Below are 14055 nucleotides of genomic sequence, written 5' to 3' on the forward strand. Positions count from 1 at the left end.
CACTGTTCCCCACCTTTGACTCACGGCGTCCCTTGCCACTAACTTACCTGACATAAGTTGCGTTGTCCTTGGCACTTGCGTTCCCTTAGTACCCACTTCCTCCAGCATCTGTCCCTACAGGTCCCTGCTTCCAAAAGAAGGTTCTTTCAGAGCCCAGGGACCAGTTGTCCCGTTACCATCTTGTCGTGGCTATAAACAGACCCTTCTTTTTTAATTTTTCTGACCTAAACTTACTTCTCCTCTACGCCTAGACCGTCCCTGAGCTTTCACTAGGAAATCTTTGTGACTTGCCGTATGCCCCATTCGGGACTTTTGTGCCATCGCACCACCTGGCTCTTTAAACGGGTCTCATTGCAGCCCATCATTCCACACACGCTGTGAGCTAAATGTAGTTGAGCTGATTTCTTCCCGAGACCCCGTGAGCCGTTTCTGGGTGCTTTCTGGGAATTGTGACTTGGGCTGCAGAGGGAGGGAGAGGAAAGTCCACTTGCACCCTGGAAGATGAGAGGGGGTTCGACTGGGGACAGTCAGTGGGCACCAGCTCCCTCTTGCAGGCAGGTCCTTGGAGATGCGCCCTCGGGTTCTGTTCTCAGCAGTTACACTCAGAGCCTCCCACGCTGCCCTTGTCCCCGGTGCGCACCTCTCACCAGGCACCGCCTCTCTTGGTGTCCTCCTGGGTCCGCTTGCCTGTGCACACACACTCTGTCCGACCACCTCGACCTCCCGGGCTCACCCACAGGCCTGCTCCTTGTACTGCAGGCTCCAATCCCTCCCTTTTTTCTGGGCCTTCCACCACGGGTACCACATGGAACACAGACGCAGCCTTATCCCTCCCTGTCTCGCACCGTTCAGCACTCAGTGCCCTTAGCAAGTGGCGTGACCATTACCATTTATCATCCAAACCAGAGCACTTAGCAGCGTGGGATTAATTGGGAAGTTAATTATGGGTGTGAAATGAGTTAATTGTTAGGCTGCAGCAACAGGCATGAGGGAACGGGACGGGGCTCCACGGTCCCCCTACTAGAAATGGGAGGCCCGAGACCCGCGGCTGGCTCCCGCCGTCTCTCCCCGGCCCACCCCGCCGGGCACATCGTTCCCCGCCTCCACTCAGCTGCAGGCGGCTCCCTTGCCCACGGGAGCATTTGCCTCGTCCTCCAGGATTTAGCCTTGAGGTCCCCTGGCCTCCAGAACCGGAAGGCCGCCTGCGGCCTTGTTCCTTTCTGCGCCTCCCCCCCCCCGCCCCCCCCCCCGTCCCCTTCGCACACTGGCCCGCCTGCTAGAGCTTTCCATATGGGCCGAGTTACGGCGTTCTGTTTACTTGGCTCTGTTTGCTCTGAAAGTAGCCAGGTAACGTGTGCTCGTCTGCGTGTGTGTGTTCAGGTCACATCGTCTTGGGCCTGGGTTTACCCCTCTGGCAACCTTGCTTCTTTACGTTTCCTCCCCCTCCACTTAGCACCAAAAGAGACGTGTCCTGACAGATTTAGACAGAGCGGGCAGCTGCTGTATCAAGAGTGAGCAGGAAAATGACTTTCCGAGTCAGCTTTAAAATAACTTACAGGTCTTCCTGGTTTTACGTGCTGCCCTTACGCTGTGTAAATTCATTCGGCTTCCTTCCTAGTTGTGATTTTTTTTTTTCCTTAGAGAACTGAGATGGGGGTGGCTGGTTATGTGTGGCACACGGCTGTACATTTTGTATCACGGAGCTAGGCGGAGTAAGGAAAGGGGGCATGTGCACGTGGCCTGGGCGTGTTCTTTTCTATCCAGGGTGGATGCAAGTAAGCTTTTTGCAGAGAGGACGGTGCGCTCCTTCCCCCTGCTGGAAGGTTGTATTACTGCGCCCAGGCCCTTCTTTCTTTTTGAAACCCTTTGCTCTCTTTCAGAATGAGGTCAATGCCATCAAATGGGACCCTTCTGGGATGTTGCTAGCATCCTGCTCTGATGACATGACATTAAAGGTAAAGCATTCTAAAAGGCTGAGCCGTTTGACCCCAGACGACCCCCTGTACTCAGTGCTGGTCTTAACATTCACTGCTCCCCCGGCTGCATATTCTGTTCTGAGCGCTGTTCCCGCTTGGCAAATGGCAAGTCGCTGTCCTGCAGTGACCTCCTGCTTCATCCTGCCCTTCCTGCGGCCTTTCTCATGGGCGCCCCCTAGTGTTCAGCCGGCCCCTCTGCTGGCCAGTCTGCCAGCTGCCCACCCCGCTGGGCGTGAGCTTCCCAGAGGCGGTAACCTAAGGAACGCTCCCAGCAGGGATGGTGGAGAACCTCCCCCGGTGGGAGAAGCAGCCGTTGCTCACCTTGTCCCCAATGTGTTCTCTAGATCTGGAGTATGAAGCAGGATACGTGTGTTCATGACCTTCAAGCTCACAGCAAAGAAATATATACCATAAAGTGGAGTCCCACCGGGCCAGCCACCAGCAACCCCAACTCCAACATCATGCTAGCAAGGTAAAGGGGAGACAGCCCTCAGCCCGGTCTCGGTTCCTAAAAGTAGCCGTGCTCACTGTGGCTGAGCCAGCAACATGGCCGGGAAACGTTATTCATATCCAGAGAGCCCAGAAAATGTTGCCAAGTTGTCTTCCAAATGTGCTTACACCCTTCCAAAGAACGGAGAGGCGGCTGATTTTGAAAGGGCCCCGAGACATAAATTATCACGTGACGGCTAACTTGAGGTAAGGACGGTCTTAACCATGAGGCTGGTGAGAGGAATCAATACATGTCCGGGCCCCCGGCGCTTTGCTTTCCTGATGGAGAAAGGAAACAATTCAGCTTGGACCTCGGGCTTGGTGTACTTGGTTCAACTTGGAGCTGCAGGTGGTGACAATGCTGAATGGTGGTAAAGTCTCCCCAGCCGCAGCCAGATCTGACCTAACCGTTTATACAGTGAACGCCCCCCTCCCGCCAGGACACCAGCATTGGAGGCAGAGGAGTGGCCAGTCAGTCAGATGCCAGAATTGGGAAGAGTGGTTGTAAGTCACCACAGTGGCCTCCGCAGAACTACGTCACTTAGGCTGCGGTCAGCAGACTTGTCCCCGCGCTCATTGGACCCCATGCACGATATAACGTTCCAATCCCAATATGATATTTTAACACGAACCTTTAGAAAAACGAACTAAAGAGATTCTGAGGCTGAATTTCCGGATTACTTAGGGGTCTGGAGACCGTGATCCAACAGAGCGTGGGTGTGTGTTTAGCTGTTTGGCCTGGGAAAGACCAGGCTTGCAAGGAATGTTTCCCTGCCAGGAAGCACGAGTGGGTTGGTTCTGTATAGGTGCAGAGAACAGGGTTGTGGGGAGAAGTGGCAGGTGGCATGGCCCTCCTATAAATGAGGGAGAGCCCTCCGTCTTTGTGGTGTAGCTGTGGGGTGGGCGGCCTCGCCCGGCAGCAAGGACTCTTGGAACTGAGAGGACCGACCCCAGGCCACCTGTTAGAAAACACTGGACGGAAGTCCCACATCGGCTGAAAGGCCGATCCAGAAAGACACGAAGGCTGTTACTCTCTTATTTCAAGTAACTGTCGTGAAATCCACTTAAATGTCTAGGGTACAGATTTTCTTTATAACTTGGAAGGTGCTTTGTATCACGTGGCACCCGTTACGAGCGTAAGCGGTCGTTCTACTTAACGAGCATAGAGGGACATGCTGCTGCCTGGAAGCCCCTGCAGAGAGAAGGAGCGCCGGGTGAAGCATCTTTGTGCTGTGTACTCTTCTTTCAAATTTGGAAATTACTGAAATTTGCAGCTCCCAGGAGTGCGATTGTGTATTTGGATGCAATTATATTTTAATTCTGTACTCGCTCGGTTTGGTATTTCCCCAAATACGGCTCTCAGCACTGTTTCAGTTGGCAGCGATAGATGTTGTGTTGGTAAGTTGTGGGAGCACTTTAGAAAATGTAGTGAATACAAAAGTACGTATCATTCATATCTTAGAAAAACACACAGACAAATGAGTATGGACGTCAGTTTGTTTCCCTCGTAACAGCACCCAAAAAAAGGAGAAGATTTGTTTTACGACCGTGGCTTTGTTTTCAGTGTATCTGGTTCACGGTTTAGAAGAGGAAGAGTGTACCCGCTTGTTGTCTCGAAACGTAAGAGCCAGGAAGGGAGAGCAGCGCCTGCTGTCCGTGCCGCGTCTTAGGGAAACAGTCGGGACCCCGCGTGTGTTGTGGTGACGTTTTCTCTCCCGTCTTTCCAGTGCTTCGTTCGACTCTACAGTTCGACTGTGGGACGTGGAGCGGGGTGTTTGCATCCACACACTCACCAAACACCAGGAACCAGTCTATAGTGTAGCTTTTAGCCCCGACGGGAAGCACTTGGCCAGCGGCTCCTTTGACAAGTGTGTGCACATCTGGAACACTCAGGTAATTCCCTGATTCCCACTGCCCACTCCTCTCCAGAGGGAGCGCCCCCACAGTCGTGTTTTCGGTGGCCCACGCCCGGAACGGCAACCAGGGAATGAGTGTGTGCTCAGGAATGCCTCACCTCAGACGCGGAGCCGTGACACAAACCCCAGCTCCCCGGGTGGACCCCAGACCCGGTGCCATCTGCCCTGTGTTCCGTGGGGGCGGTCGGTCTTCCCCGCCAGGGACGCCCATCGACTCGTTGCTTTTTCTGAGTCCTTGGCGGGTAAGCCCTCCACCTGCCTCTTCCTTCTCTTGGGCATGAGCAGTCACCTTGGAAGATCGTAACCCAGTCATCTTCCCACCCGAGACGCTGCCCTGTGGGTACTGAGGTCTAGGTCAGAAGTGGCATTCCATCCGAGCTTTCCAGGGGGAACGGCCGTCCGGGGGGAGGCCAGCCCTGACCGCCTCTGCTCCACACCAGCTCCTGTAGCTTCTTCAGGGAACAAAATCAAGGACCATGGGGAATATTCGTTGGCTGTTGTCATGGCATTTTGATTTTTTGAAGGGAAGTGTTTTATGTTTGGGTAGCAGCAGGAATGTCCCTGTTGGTTGTGCTGTCACAGAAGTAAAAGGAGACGGTGTTTGAGTATACTGGGCTCTTGTGTCTCCTGCTAATGGAAGAGGGAAATGTGCTATGGGAGGGATCACTGCAGACAGCCAGCAATCCATCCTGTGTGGCCTCAGGATGGATGAAATGGCCTCTCCTCTCCTGGTTTTCTGGGGGGTTTTTTTTGTTTGTTTCGTTTTGTCTTTTGTATTTTTTGGCCGCCCTGTGCAGCACGTGGGATCTTAGTTCCCCGACCAGGGATTGAACTCGTGCCCCCTGCAGTGGAAGCGCGGAGTCCTAACCACTGGACCGCCAGGGAAATCCCTCCCCTCCTGTTTGTTCCCACGCTCCTTCCCGATTCCTTTAGGCCTGGGTGGCATTTGGATGGATGTACTTTCTCAAGCCCGCTCCCCCTTGTGGCTGGTGCAGGGGGGCGGTGCGGGAGCCACGTTAGCTGGCGGGGCGGGGCGTTGGGGCCCGAGGGTGGTCCACTGAGACCTCAGGCTTCCCAGGAGCCGCCTCACGTGCTCATGTCTTCTCCGCGAGTAAGAGGCGACGGCGGCCCTTACGTGGAGCCAGCCTGGTGCCGAGCCCAGCTTCAGAGCCCCAGATGGGCCACCCGGAAAACAGACATTAGCGTGTAGCCGTCTGTTCATGGAGCTCTCACTGGAAATAGTGATGGATGGATTTCTGAAATGACATCATCAGTTAGATAACTCCTGCTGTCAGCAAGTCATTAAATCATTTTACCCCTTTACTTACTTTTTTTTATAAGTCACAGAACTCTTTGAGACATGTCGAGGGTCTCCTTAATCCTCAGTGCGATGGACGCCTTCTCTAAATATAAACACACGCGAGATCTTGTTGACGTGCCCCTTCCCCGGCTGCCTCAGTCCCCCTGCCACCCTCGGTCGCTGGCCCCCGGGAATGACCCCTGGGAGGCGTGACCTCGGCTGCAACATGTTTAGGTCGACTCCGCGGGCTGCCGTAGGTCAGCTGTGCCCCCCGTGGCAGCAGGTCTGAGAGGCGCGTTACGGCCACTGAAAACTCCGTTAGCTTCTATGTTTGAACGTTTCTGTGCCGACACCCTGGGGGTCCACGTCGGCGCTCTGCATCGCGAGTGACGGTGGCTTTGCTTTGCAGAGCGGAAGTCTCGTCCACAGCTACCGAGGCACCGGCGGCATCTTCGAGGTGTGCTGGAACGCCCGAGGGGACAAAGTGGGCGCCAGTGCGTCGGACGGCTCCGTAAGCAGCACCCGTAGTTTCCGGGGGGGCGGAGGGCTCGGCGGTGGAGACGCGAAAAGTCAGACCCCTGATACCCGCGGGGGCTTCCGGCGCTGTGGTGGCCTCCGAGCGCCGCGGCCAGTGTGTTGGTGAAGGAAACTGCTGGGCCTCTGGGAGCAGCCGTCTCTCTGACTTCCTGAATGGCGTTTTCTCGGTGAAATTGGTGGTCCGCAGCCGGGGTGATTCTGCCCCCTGGAGGACATCTGCAGCGTCTGGAGGCGTTTTGGGTGCCACCGCTCTGGTCGGGGGGCTACTGGCATCTGGTGGGCGGAGGCCAGGGCTGCTGCTCAGACCTCCTGCAGGGCACAGGACGCCCACAGGAGAGATGTGACCGGCCCCAAGGAGCGCAGGTGCCGAGGCTGAGAAACTTGGTCCTGCCTTGGCTCCCAGCCTGCTGGGCCCTCTGCTGATAAAGGCCCGACTTTGCATTCCACGGGTCTCCGGGGTCCCGGTGGCCCTCTGCTGATCCCCTAAGATGTCTAGCTTTTGGATTCACGCCTGCACTTGGAACTGCCATGAGCTGTAGGGCAGGTGGCAATGGGCTGGCTGGCCAGATGTCAGCCCGGCCCCAGATGTGTGCTCAGGTGTGTTTTGCCCTCTGCCCCGCCGTGTCGGTGTCTGGTCTGTGACACCCGCCCATGGCTGTGGCCACCCCATTAGTTCCCAGCATAGCCCTTGACCTGGCTGTTCCCCTCTGTCCTGTTTGCCTGGGGTTGGTTGGTCAGATGCTCAGACGTTAGCCTGTCGTTAGAGATGCTCTGAACCCTCTCTACTGTGTACCAATAAAACTTTGTCAAAAGTGGGTAACAGGCTGGATTTGGTCCACGGGCCGTCTGCCATCCTCTGCTCTAAAGGCGTCTTGTGTCGTGTCTCGAGATAACAGGAGCTTTCTCTCTCCTTCCAGGTGTGTGTCTTAGATCTGCGAAAGTAAACACGGAGTATTTTAGAAACAAGAAGAGAATTCTACCGGACCAGCAGTGAATGTGTGGGGTTGTAGCACTATTCAGACACGGTTCTGTCGGCTCCAAAACTGTATGAACTTGACCTTAGAGTGTACTTTGAAATCAACTCAGCCCTGGCCACAGGAGTCTCTATTTTTTTGTAATCTTTATCAAGAAGTTTAAAACAAAAACATACACACAGTCATATCAAAGGGGGAAAAGAATGGTTTCCACCTGGAACATTCAGCCTGGGAAGCACGAAGCCACCAGCTAGACGGTGCACGGTTTGGTTTCCATCCAGAACAGGCTCTGATGGCTGAGAGGAAAAGAAAAAAAAAAAAACTGTGCCAAAAAGAAAAAGAAAAAAAATGCTGTGATAAACCAAAAGGGGGGTGGGGAACTCCTCACGTGGTGGGTTTTTTTTTTTTTTCTTCCTAAAAATTTGGACACTACAGTTACTCTCACCAGGATGTTCAAAGACCAGTTTGTACGGATGACACGGGCAGCTTTGTAATCCCAACACTTTCTATTTTCTAGACTCTTTGTCACGTGGTTTTTCTATGGGCTGGAATCCTGTCGTCTGGGGGCCTTGGGTCTGAGGTGGAAACTGTTTTGGGTTTGTTGCTTCTTTGCTGATGTCGCCTGCCCCCTCCACCTCCTTCCTTCCTTCCTTCCTTCGTGGTCTTGATTGGCATCACGCCCTCACAGAGTCTCTGACAGGCGGGGCTTTCTCGCCCTCCCCTCCCCTCCCCCCTCCCCCTCGCGCACTCTCTCCGCCCCTTCCTCATAGTTGCTTCCCATCTTAGGTCTCAAGGGCACTTTTGGCGCATAATAAGTGCTTTATGTAAGAAGGCAGGGCAGGGGGACTTTTTACTGGAGGAAGAAAAAAATAAGTGACTTATAAGAGAAAGAACCCAGAGTATTTTTGGAGAAAAAAAAATATTTTTATGTTAAAACAATTTTAAAATCCTAAAATGGCCATCAGACATAGAGAGCTTTGTGTGATTCATATTTAAAAAAAAAAATAAAGTTTAGGAAGACACAGGCAGGGTCTGAGGTAGCTTTTTCCCTTCACTTTCAGCCTGTCGAGAGGCAGTGAGGAATCTGTGTGGGAAGGGGCCAGCTCTGGGGTCGGCGTTGGGACTGTTCTACAGCAGAGAGGAAACTCCGGGCCCTTCCAGCTCGAAGACGACCTTGGCGTGTTTCAGGGTGTGTTGACCACATAGTAGGCAGCAGGAGAGACCTGGAGAAGCGTGCCTTTGGACCCAAGAAGTGTTCCCAGGACCAGCGGCGTGAAAGGGGCCGTCACAGCCGTCCACTGGGCAGGATGCCGCCTGGCATCGTTCGGGCCGCGGGGCCACTTGTGGTCCCCCCACCAAGAGCACCTCGGCTGGTCCTTGCACAGCTGACGGGACGGGCTCCAGGATCTCACTGGGTCTAATATCGACAAAAACGAACAGGGAGAGAGGTTTTCGGTCCTGAAGGTGAATTCCGTAGGTAGAGTGTCACTAATAATTTCTGTCCCCTTCATAGTTTCTTCCTCTTGCAACAGAGGAGGAGAAAGGTTTTCTTTTTGTAATAATGAATCTTTTTACTGTTTTTAAAAAATTAAACGTGGCTTTGTGTTCCTAGAGGAGTTTTCCTTTCATTGGATCAGGTGACCTTTGTACTTTTGTTGTCGTAACCCGACGCTGACCCATCTTTTAAATTAGCAGCGGGGGAAGCAGCGGAAGACAGGGCCTCTGGGTTCGTCCGTCTTCCTGCAGCCACAGGCTGGGATGGGGCAGGGGGCCGGGCCCGGGGGGCTGGCGCCAGGCAGGGTGCAGCCGTGTGTGTGTGTTCCAGCAACAAGGCCCGGTGTCACTTAGAGGGTGCTGTCTGTCCGTGGAGTCAAAAGCTAACGGGCAGAGCAGACCAGGCCCTCCTGCAAGCCTCGGGTTGTCCCGGGACCAGCCCCGCGAGCCAGAGTGCATTCATCTTCCTCGGATCATTTATGGGCCTCCGTGGATCTGCGAGTTACTCGAGCCCCGTCTGCAGGAGACCAACACGTGCCCTGGTTATGTGGGAGCGGAGCGTTTCACTTGGGACCTGTTGCCTAAACGCTTGGCCTTTAAGAAGATAAAAGTCCTCCAGGGTCTCCACTGCCGTCTGTGAAGATGGCAGATGTCCCCGGGCGCACTGGTAACGCCCTGCCACCAAGAAGGTACTAGGTTTGGGGTGCAGCTCGGGGGGGTCTAGACGAACACCATCTGGACCCCCTCACCCAATGGAAATGTGTCACGTCTGCAGGCATCCGCTGTCCAGGGTCAGGACACAGTTTGCGTTTGACGAGCCAAAGCCTGCTGGCGGGTGAAGACGGTCGGTTCGCGACACGATGCTCACCGGACGGTCGGCACCCAGGGTCTCCAAGCGCCGACTTTAGCCTCTTGGTAAATCTGAACCAGTTGGGACTTGCCGGGTTGGAGCCGAGGGCTGTGAGGCCGCTGACACGGGGCTCGATCCCGGCCCTGGCAGTGACCTGAGGCTAAGGAAGGCAGACCGTCCGCGTTCCTGGCGTCCTCGGCCGACCACTGGGAGGGAGCCTCCCAGGGGCCCCAGGGAGGCAAGACGAGGAGGCAGCCAGCGCCCCTGGAAACCCGTCCCCACTCTCAGCAGGACGGCAGCCGTGCCCTGAGCCGCAGACGCTGCTTACCAGCTGCACCATGCCAGCCAGCGCTCAGCGGACGCGTCCCTGTCATCGGTGCCCCGTGGCTCGTGTTAGCGTTGGGCGTCGTGTACAGCTTCTAACACTTGGAAGTAAAAGCCTCAGTCTCGGTGACCAAATGGGACCTCGATTCTGAAAGCAGGAGTAACACAACGACTCTCCCCGGGATTTTCGGTTGGGTTTGCGGTGACTGAGAACTCATTCTGCGCACACCTGGGAAAGGGATGCTGCCCCACGGGGCACGTCTGGCCCCACGTGACACCCAGAACGTGACGTTCGTTTTGTCTTTCTAAAAATAGATCTTGGAGCCAAGTGAAGTGCACTTTGTCAAACGTAAGGGTCTGCTTTTGTTCCTTGTTGTTTTCCCTTTTAACCTCTGTCCCACCTTTTTCTTTTTTAATCGTGTTTCTTGTCAAACGCAGAACCATTCCTCCCGCCGCTCACTGAGGTGAATTCTGGCTTCTGCGGATTTTATTGTCTGTGTCAGACGTGCAGCCAGATGTGCTTCTGTTCGCGTTTTCCAGATTCTGTTCCATCCACACGGCCCCCGTCTCGTGCTCCCTCCCGCCCCTCACCCTCACGCGCTCCCAGAAAGAGAATCACCTTGTGCGTCGTAGCTCATTTGTTTCAAGAGAGAATCAACAGATCATATTCAGTGTCTTGAATAAATTGCTCTATTTTGATAGAGAACTTGGTGGGTGTCTTTCTTCGTCTTGGTCGGCACCTCTGGGGCCCACGCTGACACCCCTGAGTGTAGACGGAGCTCTGCGTTTTCTCCAGGAATAAACGGGAGGGCCGCTTTCGGGGTCGCGATGGCAGGAGGGTCAGCTGCCCCGTTACGATAGAAAGGGAGCATGCTTTTTAGTACGTTTCCTTTGTGTTACTGTGTTTCAGGCTGGCTGTTGTAGAAAGTCAAAGCGGATGAATTTTCTCCTGTCAAGTGGGGTTGGTTTGCTGGGAGTTGGAGTTCAAGGATGAGCTTTGAGTAGTCAGCAGAACCTAAGGTGGTAGGATACTGGTGAGCGGACACTGGGCACGATGCGGACAGACATCTGGAAACGTTGACCGGAGTCTGCTCTGTGCCAGCCGCGGCCAGGTGTTTCCACTGACGCCACTTTCGTCAGTGAACGGATGTGACGTAGTTGAATTGAGCCGCTGTCCCCGTGGTAGGCAGACGCAACGAGACGGGCTGCGTTTGGCTGTACACATGGGTCACAAAAGAAGGTCGTGGTGTCGTTTCCTCTAATCGCAGCTCGATCCTGGGCTGGAACAGAGCCAGGGGCTGGCCCACCCCTTCCTCCCTCTGCCCCAGTGTTGTCTGGGGTTCAGCCTTGCCTGGTTTTGTTTTTCTCTTTTTTAAGTCTTGCCAAGTTGACCAAGCGTGTTCCCACGTGGTGGATTTGGGGTGAAGCTCTGAGCACCCCAAGCCCTGCTGCTAAAGCCACGGGGAGGCCCCGGGGAGACCTTTGTAGCAAGCACAGTGGGCTTGCACAGCGCGGGGCAGAGCTTCCCGGGATAGATGCGTGTGGGACGCGGGCTCTGGTGGCTTCAGCAACGATGCTGGTGGCATATTCATAGCTTCGAAGGGGTTTCTGTGTGCTGTGAAGGAAACTGGGTTGAGTCCAGATTGTCCAGCTTTCATCCTCAGATGCATGGAACCCATTGCCGCAGTGATTCTAAAAATGTTTGTCCGTCGAGGCTCCCACTTTATTTCGGGAACCCAAGCTTCCCCTCACTGCGCAGAGACCTTTTTTTTTTTTTTTTTCCGGCGGCCCACATGTGGGTGCTGTTCCTAAGGTCCTTGAGGTGCTCCTTATATTCACGGAAAGGTTTCTGTGCACCTGTGGGTGCTGGTGGCGGTCACTGTTGGTGGAAGCCTGCAGATCACGTGGTGAGATGCATGAAAAGGGCTGGGAGAGGGTGGGAAGCAGATAACGTACCCTTACAAAAAGACGCAGAAGTGGGTGGAATGTTGTTTTTCTTTTTCTTCCAGTCTGGCTCCTTTTTCTCCCAAGTGTCTTCATCCATTTGCAAGGTAAGCAAAGGAAGACGCAGCTCCACCTGGAGGACCACGTGGGGGTCGCGGGGAGGGGGACCCATGATGGGGGAGGGCTTGGGGAGCCTCGGGGTGGGGGGAGGGTGGGGGGCGGTACCCATGGTGGAAGGAAGCAGGGACTGTTACAGTGTTACCTTCTCCTGAAACTTGAAGTGAAATCCTCTGGGGGATGGGGGACTCCTATTAGGAATATACTTACCCTAGAGCAAAGTTCTTGAGAGAAACGGCCACCAGAAAACACAACTGTAAACCTCGAAGAGGGTATCTTTGGAATAGGGGGAATAAGTAGACTCATTTAAACGTTTCTTAAGGTGTGGTAAATAAACTGGCCAATAAATTGAAATCAAACAGAAGCCACCTGATAGGAGCAGGCTTATCTTTGCACCCAAGCTACACTCCCAGCTACACCTGTCACGTGCAAACTCCTGGCTCTGGGTCCCAGTTCCCTCCCCTTTTCAAGAACCTTCCCATCTCCCATCACCATCGGTTCCTCTCCCCTAGATCTTTCCACTTATCGTCCCAGCTACCATCTACAAAACAGTAACATAGCAGCCCCCTGCGGCAGCCAGCCTTACACGGAAGTTGCTGAAAGCCAGGCGTGGTCTGTCGTGATCTGCTGTGCTCGCTTTTTATTCCCGGGAGTGACCGATAGCATCTCTGTCCCCAGTGCCCAGGTGTAGCTTAGGGCGTGGCACGTAGCCACGGGAAGGTATCCACTCACTGGCTCACTCTGCCTCCATCCCAATCGAAACCACCCTGCCAGCTGTGACGCTGACACCCCATCTGCTGAGAGAGGTCCCTTTAACCAGATAGTCACAGCAGCCTGAGTTCTCACGTGCAAGCTCTGAACCTGACTGTGGCTAATGTAAAGCCAACAGAATGGGTGAGGATGACATTGAACACCTCGGGGGGAGCCTCTGGAGAACCAGGCTTGGGGGCCGTGTTCGGCTGCAGGATTGGGCCCATACACGTAACACCGGGTGCAGACGCGGCGCTGGGAGCTGCCCACACCTTGATACTGGACACTGGGCTGGCCCCTGAAAGCACACCCCGGATGCCTTCCGAAGCAGACACACCAGCTGCCGACCCCTTTCCAGCAGTGCTTCTGCACGGCCCATGGCCTTGGGCACCCGCTTCCAGCTTAGACTTGGGACACGAATCTGATTTTCTGCCAGGCCCATGCTTTGCTCTAGCTGCGAGGGAGCCTGGGAGAGTGAGCAGCTGGCAGCTTTGCTCTAGAGTGGGGTTGAGGCTGTGCCTCATTCAGCATGGGGAGTCCTCAGAGGACGGGCTTCTGATGCTGCGGGCAGATGGAATGTCGATGCAGAGATTAAGAACGCAGATGACACCCGGGAAGTTCAAACTCCTTCACACCTGCTGGACGCTTTGGGTCAAGGTGGCTGGGACGTCGGTCCATCTTGAGGAGCACGCAGCCCTGGGTACCACGGTCACAGTCATAGGATGCCCTGAATCCATCTGCGGCCATGTGACTCCAAAAACACAAATCTAGAAGCATCCTGGACAGCTTTTCTAGAGCAGGATGGAGTCCTAGTCTTGATATAAACGAGGGTCACATGGCAGAGCTGACTGCAGTGTCCTGAGGAAATGGTGCCTTGCCTTTCGATAGACTTACCTAGGTGGCTTGCGTCTCCAGGGAATAGTATACACAGTATTTTTGCCCCCAGATATATATGCACATGTATATGTTCAGTATCTATAGTATACAGATTTTATGAATAGCCGACCGTCTGCACTGCCCATCCCCCGGCCAGCGGCTCCTGCGGATGCGGAAGACCCCCCCACGGGTGTGGACCAGGGCCTCTGGATTTCGAAATCGTGCGGGTCCTAGAACAGATCTCTCATGGATATCAAAGGACGACTCTCTATATAATTATATATGTGTACTTTATATATGTAATCTATATTTCAGCTGATGGAAAGATGGAAACGTAGGCAATGATCTGAGCATAAGTCAGGTCCCAAGGATTCCTTAGACTCAATCATTGCTCAACACAACGTGGGGACCGAGGGCTAAATTGCCGGTCCAAGCCTGTCCTCCGCTGCCCCCTAGTGGTGGATAAGGAGCTTGCTGTGCAGCTGCTCCTCGGTGCTCCGTCGGTCCT

General features: G+C 54.5%; 1 protein-coding gene across 3 annotated transcripts in view; it reads left to right on the forward strand.

Annotated features, from left to right (window-relative positions):
* Positions 1–8805, forward strand: part of TBL1X (transducin beta like 1 X-linked) — a 229793-nt gene extending 220988 nt beyond the window's left edge. For all 3 annotated transcript variants that reach the window (XM_082680773.1, XM_082680771.1, XM_082680772.1), the window contains 5 exons: positions 1881–1955; positions 2321–2448; positions 4193–4358; positions 6091–6192; positions 7136–8805. In XM_082680773.1, the coding sequence (XP_082536899.1) occupies positions 1881–1955; positions 2321–2448; positions 4193–4358; positions 6091–6192; positions 7136–7162 (498 nt within the window). In that variant the 3' untranslated portion in view covers positions 7163–8805. The remainder of the gene's footprint in view (positions 1–1880; positions 1956–2320; positions 2449–4192; positions 4359–6090; positions 6193–7135) is intronic.
* The last annotated feature ends 5250 nt before the right edge of the window (positions 8806–14055 follow it).

This window comes from Grampus griseus, assembly GCF_964374135.1.
Source record: "Grampus griseus genome assembly, chromosome: X".
Classification (NCBI taxonomy): Eukaryota; Metazoa; Chordata; class Mammalia; order Artiodactyla; family Delphinidae; genus Grampus; species Grampus griseus.